Source organism: Erpetoichthys calabaricus, chromosome 4 (genome assembly GCF_900747795.2).
Source record: "Erpetoichthys calabaricus chromosome 4, fErpCal1.3, whole genome shotgun sequence".
NCBI lineage: Eukaryota > Metazoa > Chordata > Cladistia > Polypteriformes > Polypteridae > Erpetoichthys > Erpetoichthys calabaricus.
Window position 1 is genome coordinate 334643090 of NC_041397.2, and position 18717 is coordinate 334661806.

The 18717-nt window shown below is 42.7% G+C and overlaps 2 protein-coding genes and 1 long non-coding RNA gene across 8 annotated transcripts in view; 1 reads left to right on the forward strand and 2 right to left on the reverse strand.

Moving 5' to 3' along the window:
* The window catches only part of LOC114644157 (butyrophilin subfamily 1 member A1-like), a 339284-nt gene extending 322448 nt beyond the window's left edge, over positions 1–16836 (reverse strand). Inside the window, exons 1-2 of one of the 3 annotated variants that reach the window (XM_051926427.1) lie at positions 16626–16836; positions 14337–14408 (exon numbers count right to left, since the gene is read on the reverse strand). In XM_051926427.1, the coding sequence (XP_051782387.1) occupies positions 14337–14408; positions 16626–16659 (106 nt within the window). In that variant the 5' untranslated portion in view covers positions 16660–16836. Of the gene's footprint in view, positions 1–13358; positions 13537–14336; positions 14409–16625 lie in introns of those variants that run through there. The other 2 variants (XM_051926428.1, XM_051926426.1) reach the window with 2 other exon arrangements.
* LOC127527483 (uncharacterized) overlaps positions 1–18717 on the forward strand; it is a 1026648-nt gene that overhangs the window by 409153 nt on the left and 598778 nt on the right. The window lies entirely within an intron of this gene.
* The window catches only part of LOC114644737 (butyrophilin subfamily 1 member A1-like), a 722023-nt gene that overhangs the window by 79628 nt on the left and 623678 nt on the right, over positions 1–18717 (reverse strand). The window contains exon 11 of one of the 2 annotated variants that reach the window (XR_007934784.1): positions 952–1015. Coding sequence is in view for 1 of the 2 variants with exons in the window: in XM_051926425.1 (XP_051782385.1) it covers positions 1060–1176 (117 nt within the window). In the remaining variant the exon portion in view is untranslated. The other variant, XM_051926425.1, reaches the window with a different exon arrangement.

An 18717-nucleotide genomic window follows, 5' to 3' on the forward strand; every position in this document is an offset into this window, starting at 1 on the left:
GATTTCTGTGAAGTCGTCCATTTTTTAATTCTGTTTCTTCAGTTCTTTTCATCACGTCTAGCACTCTGTTCATGAATTAAACTTATTATTGTCATTTCTGTAACACACTCTGACTCCAGCACTGCAGCAGACCACCTGTGTGTGTCACTGAAATGACGTCGAGTTTCAGGACTGTGAGGTGGACCCTCAGAGAAGTTCACGAGAAGCCATTTTATCACAGAGGACACCTCACTGATGTCGATGATTTCTTTTTGTAATTCCTGCCTTTCTTTATTTTCATTTCTGTTTTATTTCATTTCATCACAAACTCATCTCAGTGTTGATGAACTTCTCACAGACTTACAGTGTTGTGTATTTCAGTCCACGTTTAACAATAGAAGTATATAACGCTAGATATGAATTCATGTTTGTCTGACTGGTGGTCTCGTAGTAGCACACTGACTGGTGGTCCGGCCTTCAGCTCTGGTGTCGTAGGTTGGTTCTTATCCGTGTTGCCCCCCCACATTGACAGCCCCCTGTGACCCTGAATTAGATAAGCGAGTTACAAAATGGACGGTGGTCTCGATATTCAGGGTCTCAGATTTCTTCTGCTCAGCTCACACTCTTCACGTCCTCTCAGTCTTTTAATGTCACAAAGTGGGCACCTCAGGGTCATCAGGACTGACCACCAGCAAGTGACGTCACACAAAGACTGAAGAAAACCAATCCAGTGCTGTGGAGAACACAACCATCTTTGTTGAATTCCTCTTTGAATGTCAAATTAAAGACGCACACTCAGGATTTCTGTTCATTCTCAGACCCTCAGATCAAATTATAAAGATTCACATTTGATTATGGAGCCGACGCTTCGATCCGACGCCATTTAAAAATCCCAAGTGTTCAGTCCTGATGTCTCATTAAACACAGAAATCCTGAAAATGAAAATCAGACGAGAAGCAAACAGCAGGACACCTCAGGGGGGCTTTGAGTTCGGTGGTCTGATGTTAAAGAAAGTCTCCATCGGCTTTGTGCTGCTCTGACCTGACATAGAGATGGACAGACGACATTAATACTGAGGGGTCAGTGTGTGCGCAGGGGGCAGATGACCAGAGGGGCCGCGTTTTTACCACTGTCATTAGGATAAGGACTGAAGTACGGATAGAGGGGCTCAGTGAAGGAGTCTGTGAAGGTGTAGAGGTGAGAGCAGGACTGGGCATTGTAAAAGGAGACCTGACCTTCATCATAGTCCAGAAAGACCCCCACTGTCTGGGGCTTCACTCTCAGGGGGAGGTGGACAGCAATGTCAGTGACAGCTATGTACTAGTTCTCACTGCTCAGCCACACAGTCCAGTATCCATCATATGGTGTCACTGTAATCCCCCCCTTCCTGCTGACCGACTCTCTGGCGACTCCTAAAGTCCACTCAGTCTTCCCCCCGACCTCCACCTCCCAGTAGTGTCTCCCTGACGTGAATCCTTCTCTGGCCAGGACACAAACACAGTCATCAAACCTCTTTGGATTGTCTGTCACTTTCTGTCGTGTGTCTGTCTGTCTCACTTCTTTCCCGTCTTCAGACACAATGAGATATGGATGTGCAGTCTCAGGGTCAAAAGTGACAACAGCTGAGGAGAAGAAAGAAGAAAAGAGGAAGACGTCAGGAAATCAGGGGACTTGAGGAAGACAACAACACATTTACACTCCTTGAAGGACCTGAACATTAAAAAGACAAAGACGTCAAACAGCTCGTGTTCACTTCTCACCGCTGAGTTTTTATTTCTACACACCAAAGCCCACCAAGCCCCTCGTGTGTCTCTTTGTGTCACTGCTCGGCCCCCCTGTGACCTCTGACCTCCTCCACTCGCCTTTCTGCCATTTTATCTTCATTTAACCCTAAAGAGCCTGATCACCACGCTGTGACCTCAACAGCAGAAGAACGGTGACATTTTAATAAAAGACGAATCACACAGTGAGGATTTGTTAAAGACACAAACAAGAAGACCACCAGTGAGGCCTGGCACTCGTTCACAGACTCACCAGCAGCTCTCAGACTTGTCGTCACTAACCTGAGGGTCTCATGTCCCCCCTGGCCTGTTGTCCTCCTGTTCCTGTCATTCCTGTCCACTTTGATTCATTTTGTGCTGCTCTGCTCTGCTCTGCTCTGTCGGTCATTCTGTCACTTTTCTCGTCCTTACACTGCATTTGTGGCCTTTTATTTAGCAGACCCCCCACTTTATGTTTCTCAGTTCCTTGTCAGAAGTGACAACGGGGGACACTGAATTTATGACACTGACTCTAACAACACAAGATGGCCGCCTGTCAGTGATGAGGATGAAGTCAAATACACAAGTGTCACAAGTCATCAGTCAGCAGGGACACCATGTGACCGGTCAGTACACGTGAGGGGGGCTTTAATAAGGAGAGGGGGGCCGAGAGGACATACAAGGTGACAACAAAGGACAGGACAGCAGGACAAAACACAAAGTGGCACTAAAGAGGGGACAGCACTGGACACTGAGGGGTCTGAGAATGGACAGCGGGCCCTGTGAGGACTCAGCAGCACTCAGTTTACTTTAAAAAGTGCAAACGTTGTGAGTGAAAACCTCAAGTGTGTCCTCAGTGTTGTCATCTCACAAATACTTCAACATTGACATGCTGGAAATGTAGCAAATTCATGGTGGGCCTGAGAAAGGGTCTGCACTGAAACACAAGAGGGTCCTAAGTGACAGAAGGGACATCATGGAGTCTTTAAGTAGTAGGATTAGTGACAATGACACGCAGTGCTAATCGGTACGAGACCACCGAATCAAAATGACCTTCTGAGAATAAAGTCTACAAGACAAACGAGTGTCCTTTGTACCGAGGAAGACATCTGAGGAGTTCTGTCTGCATGAGGAGGGTCCGGTCTTTAGTTCTGTCTTTACTGACTTGTCTGATGTTCTTGAAACACAAAATAAAGTAACGTCCGCCTGCCAAGGAGAATCCAACTATTAATGACAGAGGATTGTTTAGGGAACTTCATAGGAATAAGATAACTAGCGATATTCAAAGAGACCACCAGGGGGCAGTAGAGGCTGAGGTCTTCCTGTTCCTTAAACACACAGAACAAGCAGCCATCCATTGTCATAACCTGCTTATCCAGGGCAGAGTCGAGGGGCACAGCAGGCATCAGGGCAAGGCAGGAACAACCCATGGACGGGACGCCAGTCCATCAGCGGGCAAACACTCAGACACACATCAGGGCTAACTGAGGGTCACCGGACCACCTAACCTGCATGTCTTTGGAGCACATGGAGGAGACCCACACAGTCACAGGCAGAACATGCAAACTCCACACAAGGAGCCCCCAGGATGTGAACCCCAGTGTCCTTACTGTGAGACAGCAGTGCTACCACTGTGTCACCATGTCACCCACACAGAGGGACCTCAGTCATTAACTCAGACCTGGGGGACAGTCACAGAGCTCACAAGGTGCTGCTTCTCATGGTCATGAAGGTGACACGTTTAACATGAAGACACAAAGACTAAGACACAGAAAATGAGAATTTCATCCTAAGGTCACGACTGGCTTATCAACCGTACCTGCTGAGCTGCATATTCTCCTCCATTCTGTAAAATAATAAATAAAGAAATAAACTTAATGAGTCCAATAAAGAGTGAGACTTGAAAGACCCCTAGAGACCCCCAGTTCAAATATTGTACCTGCATTCGTGACACGTTGTGACTTTTCTGTAGAAGAAGAGAGCTGCGTTACTGAGTGAATAATCAGGTGGGTCAACTTAAAACATCATCTCTTCAGTTCTCACTCACAACTTTCATTTACTTTCATTTTCCTCTTCTGACGTCTTAAAATATCTTTACATTTCAAATGTCCTTTCATAAAGACCCCTTATAATAGACAGCAGAACAATGGACATGACAATAGCTGGAGTGCCAAGCACAGACTGAAAATGGATTTGCAGAATTAACAGCCTACTGGCCTTTGGCTTTGAATCTGCGTCACGTCTGATGAAGAAGGAACAGAATTATTGATGTTTATTAGGAGTGGAGGTCCTAGCAGTGAGACTTCTGACCGTGTTCTGGTGACCACAGAAATGAACGCTGCAGGTGTGAATTAGTGTGACTGCAATACAATAAGACATGTGCCAGTCATTGTAACTGTGGTGCCAGCTAGGGGCACATCTCCTGTTGGCATTTCTGAGCGTCAAGTTCATACATCCTGCTCACTCGTCACAAACTGGATGGTCAGTATTGATATCAGGTGGTCCTGTTTATGCATCTGTTTACTTCGTGTGCCTTTGTTTTCTGTTTACTTATTAGGTGGACAGACCCTCGTCTTCACCAGTTTCTCTCCTACTTATGGCCTTGCTATTTGTCTTCTTCATTGTCAGTTCAAATGGCTCCTCAGTGACAACTGTCTCAGTGTCGGTGACCAGAAACAAACTGCTGTGTGAACTGAGAAACCAGAGTGACAGTGGAGGACTGAACCTCTATCAGGTGACATGTGATGCCCACTTCACGGGGTCCTGTTCACTCTTAGGGGTTTACAGTTAAAACCACCAATGTGGTGAATCCAAATGTGAGGACAGAAATCCAAATGTTTAATAATCAGACTGAGTGGAACAGACGGAGCTTTAGAATAAAAACAACAGCAAACAAAGGATAAGGAGGACTCTTGTGTTGTGTCCAGTACTACTGAGGTAGGGTCTGAGCCCCAGGACCCTCAAACTGCATTAATCTGATAGATGGACCAACGATAAGAAGAGTGGACTAAAATAAAAGAAGAAGATGAGAAGAAAACACAAAGCACCTTACTGAGTGGGCGTAAATAAGATAGGAGAGGACAGCACAGTGGGCACCTCAGGGTGAGAGGAGGACAGTGTGTGTGTGTGTAAGCTAAGAACGTTCAAACAGTTATTATCAAATACTGATTCACTCTCAGACATGGAATCCAATACAAATCATATTCATAATAATATTATCAGGAAAGCATCCTTAGACTGTGTGCGCTCTCTTAATAAAACCTCTTGGCTTGAATGTGTCATTCTTAGCACCAGTTTTTCATGTCCTTATCGTATCCCTTGGATTGCCTTTCTAAACTTTCGCACTCCATTTAAATCTTTCACAGTTTTTATTTTGTTCTTTAATACAAAGTGAAAGAAATCTTTTTTTTTTTTATCAATTTCCTTGTGCAGGAACCAAATAGGAAGGAATCCAACTGTAGACAAAAAGAGAAGAACAAAGTGAACATCAGAGAGGTGTGAAAGAACCAGGGGGAAAGTGGGAACATAATACAGTCCCGGGTTCAAACAAAGGCTGATTTATTACCCACAATACCTCAGTATAATCACAAAAGTTCCCGTTATCTCTCCACAATCACTTCTCTCCTTTCACCACACAGACCTCCTCCAGTTGAGTGTTGCTCATCTTCCTCATAGCTCTGACCCGCCTGGACAAGAGAGTGCGGCCCCATTTATTGAGGACCCGGGAATACTTCCAGTGCCAGGGCTGTCACTTGTTGGAAGTACTTCCGGGTCATATGGAAATCCAATATAACAGGCAGTGCATCTCCCTGCAGCATGCTCTTGCAGCATCCATGGACCCTAGCAGGGCTGTGCTGCTGGATTACAACTCCGAGCATCCCATGCATGTCCCCAAATGTGTAATAAACACCCCTCAGAGACAGTTCTTCCCTGTCCTCTTTTATCCCAACCAGAAAAGGTGTTAAGCATATGTCCGGTTGGGACGCCTGTCATCTTGTATGGGGCTTCAAGCCCGGGTAAGAAATCGTCCCCTTTGGCTGTGATATCCATCCATCCATTAGGGAAGCCTTGACTGGGTGAAATATTTTGGACGGGATACCTATCTGTTCACTCGGGGCCTCCAGTCTGAGTAAGGGATCTTCCCAACTCCTTGCTAGAATGCCTGTCCATCCTGTGTGCCACCTATAGAGAAAACGTGGGACTGACAACACCAGTCTTTCCATTTGTGTCTTGACCTGCCAACAGGAATGCCTCAGATGAATATTTATATACAGTGCATCTGGAAAGTATTCCCAGCGCTTCATCACTTTTTCCACATTTTGTTATGTTACAGCCTTATTCCAAAATGGATTAAATTCATTTTTATGCTCAGAATTCTACACACAACACCCCATAATGACAACGTGAAAAAAGTTTACTTGAGACTTTTGCAAATTTATTAAAAATAAAAAAATTGAGACAGCAAATGTCCATAAGTATTCCCAGCCTTTGCCATGAAGTTCAAAATTGAGCTCAGGTCCATCCTGTTTCCCCTGATCATCCTTGAGATGTTTCTGCAGCTTCATTGGAGTCCACCTGTGGTAAATTCAGTTGACTGGACATGATTTGGAAAGGCACACACCTGTCTATAGAAGGTCCCACAGTTGACAGTTCATGTCAGAGCACAAACCAAGCATGAAGTCAAAGGAATTGTCTGTAGACCTCCGAGACAGGATTGTCTCCAGGCACAAATCTGGGGAAGGTTACAGAAAAATTTCTGCTGCTTTGAAGGTCCCAATGAGCACAGTGGCCTCCATCATCCATAAGTGGAAGAAGTTCGAAACCACCAGGACTCTTCCTAGAGCTGGCCGGCCATCTAAACTGAGCGATCAGGGGAGAAGGGCCTTAGTCAGGGAGGTGACCAAGAACCTGATGGTCACCCTGTCAGAGCTGCAGAGGTCCTCTGTGGAGAGAGGAGAACCTTCCAGAAGGACAACCATCTCTGCAGCAATCCACCAATCAGGCCTGTATGGTAGAGTGGCCAGATGGAAGCCACTCCTTAGTAAAAGGCACATGGCAGCCCGCCTGGAGTTTGCCAAAAGGCACCTGAAGGACTCTCAGACCATGAGAAAGAAAATTCTCTGGTCTGATGAGACAAAGCTTGAACTCTTTGATGTGAATGCCAGGCGTCACGTTTGGAGGAAACCAGGCACCATCCCTACAGTGAAGCATGGTGGTGGCAGCATCATGCTGTGAGGATGTTTTTCAGCGGCAGGGTCTGGGAGACTAGTCAGGATATAGGGAAAGATGACTGCAGCAATGTACAGAGACATCCTGGATGAAAACCTGCTCCAGAGCGCTCTTGACCTCAGACTGGGGCGACGGTTCATCTTTCAGCAGGACAACGACCCTAAGCACACAGCCAAGATATCAAAGGAGTGGCTTTAGGACAACTCTGTGAATGTCCTTGAGTGGCCCAGCCAGAGCCCAGACTTGAATCTGATTGAACATCTCTGGAGAGATCTTAAAATGGCTGTGCACCGACGCTTCCCATCCAACCTGATGGAGCTTGAGAGGTGCTGCAAAGAGGAATGGGCCAGACTGGCTAAGGATAGGTGTGCCAAGCTTGTGGCATCATATTCAACAAGACTTGAGGCTGGAATTGCTGCCAAAGGGGCATCGACAAAGTATTGAGCAAAGGCTGTGAATACTTATGGACATGGGATTTCTGTTTTTTTATTTTTAATAAATTTGCAAAAACCTCAAGTAAACTTTTTTCACGTTGTCATTATGGGGTGTTGTGTGTAGAATTCGAAGGAAAAAATGAATTTAATCCATTTTGGAATAAGGCTGTAACATAACAAAATGTGGACAAAGTGGTGAAGCGCTGTGAATACTTTCTGGATGCACTGTATGTATCTACAGTAAATGTCATAAAGCATGGAGCAGCATTACAGTTGTTATGAAGGCTGATCCTTTGCCCAGCAGGGAGGCTGTAATGAAAGGATGTGCAAACTGGCCAGGATGGCTTTCGGTTCTTGTCTGGATGGGGTGGAGATTTAAGAGATGGACTGCATGAAATATTATATCAAGGACAATATGGCCTCCAGTACAAGAGATGACAGCGTTCCTCTGGCTCATTCCTTGTTTTAACACCCACATGGTTTCCTAGGACTTGTAATTCGGAAGGTCAACCCTCACCGGGTTTATGTGTGCTACCATAGGCCACTTCCGGAGAAGAACCTGCCTGTTTTATGCATCTTCTATATGGCCCAGAAGTTTTTCCAAAATGCAATGTCATAACACCAGAAGTACTCCTGGATCCAACATAAACAAACATCTCCCTTCACTCAGAGAGTCAGAGTCAGGAGAAAGAGGACGACCCTCACTAAGGAGAAGCAGCAGGAGATGACACAGGGCTTATTTGGTGTTTTGTTGGAAGTAAGTGTTTTGAGGTGTTGTCATGTAATAAAACAACGTGATCTTCTCCTGGGTTGGTGTCTGCGGAGGTTGTATCTGGTGTTCAGAGCTCTGGGGCATAAAATATACAGCAATATGTCTGCTTCTGAGTTTGACAAGTGACATTTTCACAAGTAAAGACTTTTCTGGTGACAAACTTTGCACTTTTCTTAGTCTACATGAAGATCACACCATAATCACACCACACATTATAAATATGTTACTGTTATGGGAAATGATGGTTATTATGTGTATCATTGTTATGCAGATGACACTCAAATCCATTTTGGAGTAAAACCTTCATGTACTTCCACGTCTACTCTCCTCACCACTTTTCTCCATGAAACAATGTTAGAGCTGCAAAACAATCTGCATCAATTAAATTGTTCCAACATTGAGGCTCCTTTAATAAATCTTCATTTCACTGTACAAAAAAATAATTCATTTTAGTTTATCTGTTGATAGAATTCTGGTATCACCTACCACTAATGTCCGTTACCTTGGAGTTATTTCTGACAGTGAGTTCACATTTGAGCCACACATTAAAAACATTACCAAAATTCACTTCTTTCATCTGCACAGGATTGTAAGACCCCAAACACTTCTGTCACTAAGTGCATCTGAAAAGATTATTCACATCTTTATCTAAGGCCCTTCATTGTTTAGATTATTGTAATGTTTGTCTCTTTGATCTACCAGCAAATTCTCTTTGGAAGCTCCAGTGTGTGCAAAACTGTGCGGCTCAGACTCGTACCCACACATCACTGGACCATCACATCACCCCTGTACTGGCATCACTGCACTGGCTCTCTGCTCATGAACACAAAGCCTAAAACACAATGCCGTCCATGGAACAGCCTCTCGTCACATCTGTCACCTCGTCAGACCCTCCGTTCCCTCGCACTCTCTCCATTCTGCTGGCTCAATATTACAAATAAAATGTATTATTATTACTATTATTAAGTGAACATGGCGGCACAGAGGTTGGCACTGCTGCCCAGCCCAGTCAGTGTGTGGGTTGAGCCTGTATGCTTCTCCGATGTCAACATGTTTTTTCCACTGTCCATTTTAAAGATGAACAGTAAATAAGTTAAGAGTATTAGTGTGTGTGTGTGTGTGTGTGTGTGTGTGTGTGTGTGTGTGTGTGTGTGAGTGAGTCCAGACACAGACTGGCACCCCAAAAATGAATTTCTACTGTCGTGTGTCTGCTCTCTGCTACCATAAATTGGAATCCGAAAACAGGTGAATAAATTAATTTTGTTTTCAAAATCATAAAATTAATTTTTAAAGCTGTTTATTTTTGATTGTTTTTGGTTTCCTTCCCTATTCACACATGAAGCACCAACACAAAGGAGACAAAGAAAACTTCACTTAACGTGGTGGGCCACATTGGCTCAATGTTGACCATTTCAAATCGTCTCCTCTTCACATTCAGGCTGGCCGGCCTGATCTCCTGTCTGAGAATTTCCTGACCAGTTCACGTTTATTCAGTCACACCAAGGCCTTCACTAATTGAACTGCTCAGATATGCATGGACTCTGAAGACCCCTGAGAAGCCACCTCAGTGTCACTCTCCACCAGTGTTTGTCTCTTAAGTCTTTTACTCTACATGTTTACTTTTCATTTCTTTGAATCTTGGGCACAGATTTAGGGGTCCATTCCTAGACTGAGTCACAGTTGAATTTTCTGTCGCACTGCTAGCCAACTGTACCTGACACTGTAGATTTATTCATGCGTGTGTGTGGTGGTATCTGACTGTTCCATCTCTTATTCATATTTCATTTCCACTTATGGATCTTTTCCCTTTTCTTGTATATGGCACATCATTTAACACAAAATTGATTAGTAAGTTGAATTTTGAAAACACACATTTAAGAGGAGCCTCCTACAACCCCAAGACATGCCTGTTGTGTTAAGTGTCCATTCTGAATTAGCCCTGTGTGTGTGTGAGTGGGCCCTGTGCTCAGTGCTGCTGGGGTCGGCTCCATCACCCACAAACCTGAACTGGATTAAGCCTGTTTGTCAATGTTATGGTTCATGTTTCTGAGAAGTAGAATGTGGAGTGACTCACTTAGGGTCACACAGGGAGTCAGGGCTCAGGATTGTGGGTCACAACTACAAAGCCATGAGCAGAAGACTCTGTCCTGTCACTGTGTGTCACCCTCTCCATCACAGTGTAACAGACCCTCGGGCAGCATGTCCCCAACCAGAGATAAATCAAAGGGGTCTGCACTGTTTACTTGTTCTACCATTTGTATAATAATAACATGATTTTATTATAAAACATGTTAGGTGAGTCACAATACTAAAAGGAAAATGGGTCTTATGACAGGAAAGACACTTTAGTGGTTGTTCTTCACCAGCATAATTCCAAATGCTCACCATAATTAAAATGTGTTTTACTACAGATTTTTTATCTGAAGTATTTTCCAAATTTTCCACAAATTCATTAAATGGAAGCCTAGCTTTTTAGGTTGATCTACAAATTTGTAAAATTTGTAAACTTTTCTGTAAAATTCTGTGTAAAAATGGAGCATTGACCAAATGACATGCTGCTAGTGCCACACTATTCAATGACGTACTGTAGATGTTGAGTTCAGATGGCCAGTCTGGCTTTGGTGCTTTACTTCTCATCAGACAGCTGAACACGTTGTACTCCTCCTTCACCGGGAGGACGCTGCTCACTCTCAGAAGACCCTCGGAGTCCCGCTCTGACTTTATTGTGGACTGTGACGTCACGTCTGCCCCATTCATGTCCCTCCAGGTGACTTCTGGTTGGGGGTTCCACTTCTCAGTGCTGCACTCCAGTCGGGTCTTCTGGCCTTCAGTGGAGCTCATAGAAATGGAGGGCTGAGCACCTAAAACTAATGAAACACAAAAGAGTGGAAGATCAGTGAAGAGAAGAAGAAACACTTTAACATCAGCTAACATGGCATACGGTTATGAATGAACTGCTGAAATAAAATCATTTGATTACAATGAACACATTCTGTGTTTGGTGTGTAGGCATCAATGTTATTGTGCTTGACTTGTGTCTTATTTATTGCTAATATTTAATGAAACTTGACAGAGTGTCAGCTTGAAATGTTTGGGGTGGTTGATAAAGAATGGAGCCAACTGAGGTTAGGGGTCAGATTTGGGGACTATGAGGACATTCCTTCACACTCATAAATAAAGACACCAGCTATTAAAATACAGAAATCCACACGGGACAGACCAGAGCAGTGGAGTTTTTCAGCTCAACAATCCCACAAACATGAAGAGCAGCGTCTTTGATTTCTGGACTCCAGTTCTTTTGTATGCTGTCTGTGCTGGGAGGCAGGAGCTGCTCATTATTCTTAAGTGACCTGTAATCCCATCTGCTCTGCCACTTGATGTCCCACTTGTTCAAGTCTGCCTGATGGTGTCCAGCATCACGTTTTAGTCAGGCTCTCAACGCTGCTTTAGGTGGTGTTTAGTCATCTGTGATCTTTTGGTGATTCTTTAAATATTATAATTGTGTACATTTGATTGTTTTTGTTCTTATGTATGTTATGTTTTGAACCTTTCGCTGTTTATTATTTATGTGTTTTGTTTTACCATATTTAGTGTGGAATATGACCCGGACACAGGCAGGCGGACACCGTAGGTACAACAACATTTATTAATATAGCACATTTAATACAAAAAAGGTAGCTCAAAGTGCTTTACTTAATGAAGAAAAGAAAAATAAAAGAAAAAGTAAGAAATTAAAATAAGACAACATTAATTAACATAGAATAAGAGTAAGGTCCGATGGCCAGGGAGGACAGAAAAAACAAAAAAAAAACTCCAGACGGCTGGAGAACAAAATAAAATCTGCAGGGGGCCACGAGACCACCCAGTCCCCTCAAAAACCTAACACACGTTTATTCATATTGACATATTTACTCTCACCCCCAAAGTCCAGGCCTCTCCATACTGCCTCCCTTCAGGTCCACCTCCACTCCTCTCCTCCCGAGCTCTGCCCTTCTCCTCTCCCGACTCCAGCCATCAAATGGAGGCAGGCGGCCCCTTTTAAACCCACCCGGACGTGCTCTAGGTGCCTCCCAATGAGCGCCTGCCGACACTTATGGATGTGGCAGAAGTGCTGAGGGCCAGGACTCTTCAGGCATCAGGGCGCCCCCTGGCAGTGACCACGGGCCCCTATAGGGTTGAGCTTCAAAGCTCCTTTCCCGTGTTCCCCAAAGCCACCAGGGCGGTGGCTTGTGGTCTGGAGGAGCCCCCAGCCGCTCTCCACATTACTTATACACCAGTAGCACGGTGGCGCAGTTGTAGTGCTGCTGCCTCGCAGTTAGGAGACCCGTCTGGGTTCACTTCCCGGGTCCTCCCAGTGTGGAGTTTGCATGTTCTCCCCGTGTTTGCATGGGTTTCCTCTCACAGTCCAAAGACATGCAGGTTAGGTGCGTTGGCCATCCTAAATTGTCCCTGGTGTGTGTGCTTGGTGTGTGTGTGTGCCTTGTGGTGGCACTGGCGCCCTGCCCGGGGTTTGTTTCCTGCCTTGCGCCCTGGGATTGACTCCAACAGACCCCCATGACCCTGTAGTTAGGATATAGCGGGTTGGATAATAGATAGACGGATAGTTATACACCCTATTTCCTTTATATAGTTTCAGAGGCTGTAGAACTATCCCAAAATGACGTTATTTGTATTACATGTTAAGTTATTTATCCAAGCTTTACTTGTAGTTTTTGGTATTTTTGTATTTTATTCTGGTTTATCAACTTTTATTTTATTTCACTCTTTTGTATATCCTACTGTATATTTATCTTTATTTAGTGTTTTTTTTTCCAATATCATATATGCCCCATTTTTCTTTCTGTATTTCTGTGAAGAGCTTTGAGAATGAGGAATATTCTACATAAATAAAATGTTTCATTATTATTTTTAATATCCTCCTCATCTCATCATGGAACACAGTCACTCATATTGGCCGACTTTAACTTCACCACTTAACCCAATTCATACGTCTTTCTATTTGAGAGGAAAATCAAAAAAAGTCAAACTTGATTGGGTGGTGGAAGTGCAAACTCTACACTGACAGCAAGTGCTCATGGGAAATGAACATGGACTTCATTAGGCAGTAGCTCCAGCCACTGACTCACTGTGCCATCCCATAATACAAGTAGAAACCAAAACTGTAATTCCCAAATGCACACTTACCTTTAACAGTGAGTGAGACCTGAGTCTGTTCTTCTCTTTCTCCAGAGAAAACAAAACATTTGTAGAGATCATCATCAGAAACACGGACATTTCTGATTATTAGAGATACGTTGCCAAACTTCAGATTGTCTAGGACCATTACTTTTCTTCTCTCAATTTGTTTTTTGATTCTCTTATCCTGGTATAAAAGCACCGGTGAGGAGAAGTCCGTTGTAACCCACATGACTTCAAAGACCTCAGCATTAAGAGCTGGTGAGAGGGAGGCTGGCAGGACCACATCTTCACCAACATAAGTGACGACGGGCTTAGAAGGACCGACAACGATGAAGCTGTCTGGAAAGGAAACCACAAGAGTGGAGTGAGGACCAGGATGTGATTTGTAAATTAGAAAAAATGACAAAAGTTCATGAAAATCATCTTAGCGTATGTATACAATAAATGCTGCCGTATCATCTACCATTAAATTCATAGCTGCTGTGGACTTCATTTTTTCCTTCTGACTTCTTGAAGAATAAATTGTCCTGAAATTGCTTTTTCTACATTTAAACTACTATAAGCTATAAAAAGAAATACAATTTAACTCTCCTTTTCTGATTTGACAAAACACAGTACAGATATGTTTCTACAGAAAGACAAAGATCTGTGAACAGTGCTAGGAGGATACCTTTTTTTTTTTTGTTCTTTATTTTGTCTTATACAATTTCTCGTATTACGAATTTGTTAGTTTTTTGCATACCCCTTGGGGTCAGAGCGCAGGGTCAGCCATTGTACATCGAGTGCCCCTGGAGCAATTACAGGTTAAGGGCCTTGCTCAAGGGCCCAGCAGAGTAGATCTCCTTTGGCAGTGATGGGGATTCGAACCAGCAACCTTTGGGATACCAGCACAGATCCTTAGCCTCAGAGCCAGACTGAGTGAATAAATACAACAAAATAGTCATTACAATCAAAAATTAACAAAACATAACCAGCCATCCATACCTGCCCAGGAGATATCTGTGTTGTGTAGAAACAATAAGATAAGAAGAGTCCATCGCATCTGAAGGTTCATGGCTGAAACACAAAGAAGAGCTCATTGTACCTGTGAAGTCAGCTCCTCTGACAGACTGCTGTGTAAAACAACTCACAGATCAAACTGCGTCATCTACACTTCACATGACAGGAGCAGAGACCACCATTTATATCATTTGTGTTTACGTGTTAATAACCCAAAGGGCATTAACTGACATTCTTAGTTTGATTTACTGCCTGTGCACTTTGGTGGACATGAAGCTTCTCAACTCGACTCTCAGCTCTTTTATTTTATTATTGTCATCCTTTACCTCATTGATCTTTACGATAAGAAGACTCTCTCATCCCAGTGAACTCACAGTTCTTTACTTATCTAGTTTGGTTTTAATCATTTCTACCACAATGGCACAGGAATGACACTCTGTCATCAAACTGGCAGACATCAGTGGTACATCTGTGGTCTGTCACATCCACCTTTGCCTTATTGCAGCCCCCCAACTAAAGACAACAGCATCAGACTGGCCCACCCAGTGGTCACCAATATGAATTGTGTTCTCTTTTCCTTTTGTTATCCTTATGAACTGGTGAGTCCTAGAAAGTATGAGATTCACTTTAGAGAGATGACAAGGATATAAAAAAAGAAAGCAAAGCCGTTATGAATGTAGAAGGAAATTTCCTAAATGAAGAACTGAGGCCAGCAGAACCAAATAGGGATAAAAACAAAATGTGAGGTGAAATGAAAAACTGAAAAACAAATGGTGCTTAAACACTTGGAAATTTCCCCTTCCTACAGTATATTTATCAAAGGCATTTCTACAATCTATAGAAGTATCATTTTCAAGCTAGACACCAATTTTTTACAACAGAAGAACTGTGACATCCAGAGACATGTCACCAATAGTCAATGACAATGACACAAAACAGTTATTCAAAATGGTATTGAAATCGTAACCAATCCAGACAGAAATAAAGCTTTTAAAATGAGAGCCAGAAGGACTAAAATCAAGTAACAGTTCATTTACTGTAAAGATCTACGTTGGGTTGGTCACCATTTAATTGTTGAACAGTCACAGACATTTCATTTTCCCCAGAAGTGACAATCCTGAAACTGTTACTTGTTCTGACACATTACATAATTTAATAAGGCCTCTCACTGAAGGTCTCCTCTCATATCTGTCACACTCTGTGTGGTCTCTCCTTGGTTTAGAGTTTCCAGAGCCCCAACTGCCTCTTCTTTAGTGAGGACACAACTCCTCTCTACACGGCTATTCTTATGATAAACTCAGACAGGCCTTCAACACTCGACATCAACAGCGTCACATCACACAGCCACATCAGACTGGAAAAACTGTTTTTCCTTCTTAGTGGTTTCTATTTCTCATTTAACATTCACTTTTCAGCCAATCCAGTAGAATCTTTGGTCACAGAAATGACACTAACAGTAAGCGAGCTCATATCTTTGTTGATCTAATGTCATTTTTTTTTCCTTTTACGCAGGATGTTAGCGTATATGTGATGTACATATTTAATATGTTAACAGTGCCACTTGATACTGAACTAAAGTGCAGGAATTCATTAACCAATTCATTCATTTTTAACTTTCTCGTATGTGTACTCCTGATGTGTCTTCACCGCCCACCATTTTATGAAACACAAGACTCTCAGCTGAGCCAGCAGATTCAGTAATCAAATCAAGAAAAAGAATGTGACACCCCAACTGTCCTCTACTTATTTCTACTTTCACCCTGACACTCACTGATGATACCATAAACCATCTGCACTCCTGTTTCCCCCTTCATCACTATGATTATCACCACAATCAAATCTCACAATTCCTTTTGAATCACATCACCTAAATGTGTAGTAGTAGGAATGTGCTGCAGATGTTCAGTTCTTTTCCTTTTGAAAAAGGAGCTGAAGATATCTGTGCTGGAGCTGAGGCTAACCTACGTCTGTAAAATCCTGATCAGTGTTCATTAATGTTTGTTGTGGTGGTCTTGACTTCAGTTACTTTTACTGGTGAATACTCAGAGTGGACAAGCTAATTCATGACAGCACCTTGATCTCATATGAAGACCTCCTGCTCAGCTCAAGGCTCCTTCACTAAACACACACTTAATCTGCACGAGCTGAAGGTAACTTCTGTAGCACAAGCCAGTTACACGTTACTGAAAATTAGAATTCTTATCACTCACAAATAAAGATTCATTTCCATCATCTAACAGCAATGTAATAAACGTCCATAATGTCTCCACTTACTGCTTTCACTTTGTTTTCTCTCCACTTTCCCCATTTAGAGCTCACACATCACGAGGATTTGTCCTTCATCAGGGGTCTGTGAACTTCATGCCCAATGTGTCAGTCTTTCATGTTCTTAATGTCTTATAAGTCTGTAGAAGGAGAAGATGACGTGTAATAAAACAAAAGGAGTAGTATAAAGTGTTCCTCCTCTGATTTATTTCTCTTTCGTTTTTAAACGGCAGCCTGCCAACACTGACACGCCTGAGTCTTAAAGTGACAGAAACACATTAAAATAAAATGGCCTGTGATCTGACAATAAGACCCTCAGCTTTTATCAGATCTCATGAGAACTCCATGCTTTTATGATCTTTTTTAGAATGTTTAACAAAGCAGGGCACACACTTATCAGCCTTTGTTCAGATTAGAAGCAGACTTGTGGTATGAGGATCACATCAGCCCAAGTAAGGAGAGGAGAGCAGAAGAAATCAAAATGGAGTCAGGGCATGCACTTGATTTACAACTTACAGCCCGGAATAATTTGATTAACTCTAACGCCAGCTGGATATCATGTGGGCTTCCTCTGAACACTGGAAGAACAAAATGCATTAGTGACATGCTACGTAACAAAAAACAAAAGAATCTGATCACCTGCTGATGAACAACATCTCAAAAAGCGGTGGGCTTGATTTGCCTGGGCTCACATCTAAGCAGTGAAGTCATACTCAGCGTTTCTAAGAAAATCAGAATCCACAGAATGACGCACTTTACTAGCACAAACAGACTAGTAAGACATCTAAACATGGCAGGCATTTGTTGTCAGCACAGGATAGGCCTGTAAGATGGACTGACACTAAAATTGGTGAACTTCATTGATAACAATGAGAATGTATGAGAACATGTGCATAGTCTTCATCTTTAACCCTGATTCAGTTTTAGTGCTGCTGTTATTTTAGATCTGTTGTATTAAATGTGAAGTTTCCATTCAGCTGAAGCTCAGGGTGCCCTGTTGTCACGCTCTGACCCTCTGGTGTCCTCCATTGCCTCGCAGCACTTCGTTGGCAGCCATTATCAGGCTTCTAGAAGTTGCACTGTAGCTTTGCCTAAAGGTGTAGAGTTCTGAAATCGAATTCAGCAATAACAATCCCACAATCTAATAATGCTGTGTATTTAACAGTCTGATGGCATACGGGTAGACGCTCCTACCGAATCTTTCAGGCTGAGTTTTCTGACTACAGAGTTGTCTGCTTGACTTCAGTGTCTTTAACAGTTCATTACTGGGTTGGCAGGAGTCCCTAAATATCCTGAGAGGTTTGACCAAGCGCCATCTGATGAAGATATCATGTAGATCAGAATGTGGAGTCTCCATGGTACACTCATCAAGGGTTAGGAAAATTCAAGTCGGTGAGACCTGCTGTATGTTACTAAAGTCAATTTCAACTTCTGACTGTCTGACTGAAAGATTTTGATGAAGATTGTGAACATTTCTGCTAGGGGTTTCTTTCAATTACAGGATGAATAGTTTAGCAAGTGCTCCACTGAAAAAGGAGATTTTTATATGATGCTTACCCCATGTGTTTCATAGTGATGACTGAGAAAAAGTTTAATCTCATGTTTTCATTGAGAATGGAGATAAAAAACAATCAATGACAGAATTGCGGTCTTTGGTGGCCAAAGCTGTACGACAGAAAACAAAGTCAAAGTGTCCACAAATTCAAAGATCTCATGTTCTTTAATCTCATAATATGCAAAATACATGCACTTATTTACTAATATATTGTTCAATAAATGCTGTTTGGGTTTTCGAATTGAAGAAAGGACACTTGACCTATGAATTAGGGAGAGTTGTATGGATGGATGTATGGAGTTTCACACTTGAAGGCCATAAACACATAGCTATAGGTTAAGGGACTGGGGCAAAATGACTAAATACTAGCAACAATGCAATAATACTGAAACAAGAACATACAAGGGTACAGGAGAAAATGACAGAATTTAAAAAATGTGACAAACTACTGATCTGTCTGTATCAGAGTGAGGCAGATTTATTTTATTATAGAGACTGGAAGACAGCAAGATCTTAAGATGAAGCAAAAGTCAATAACAAGGAAAT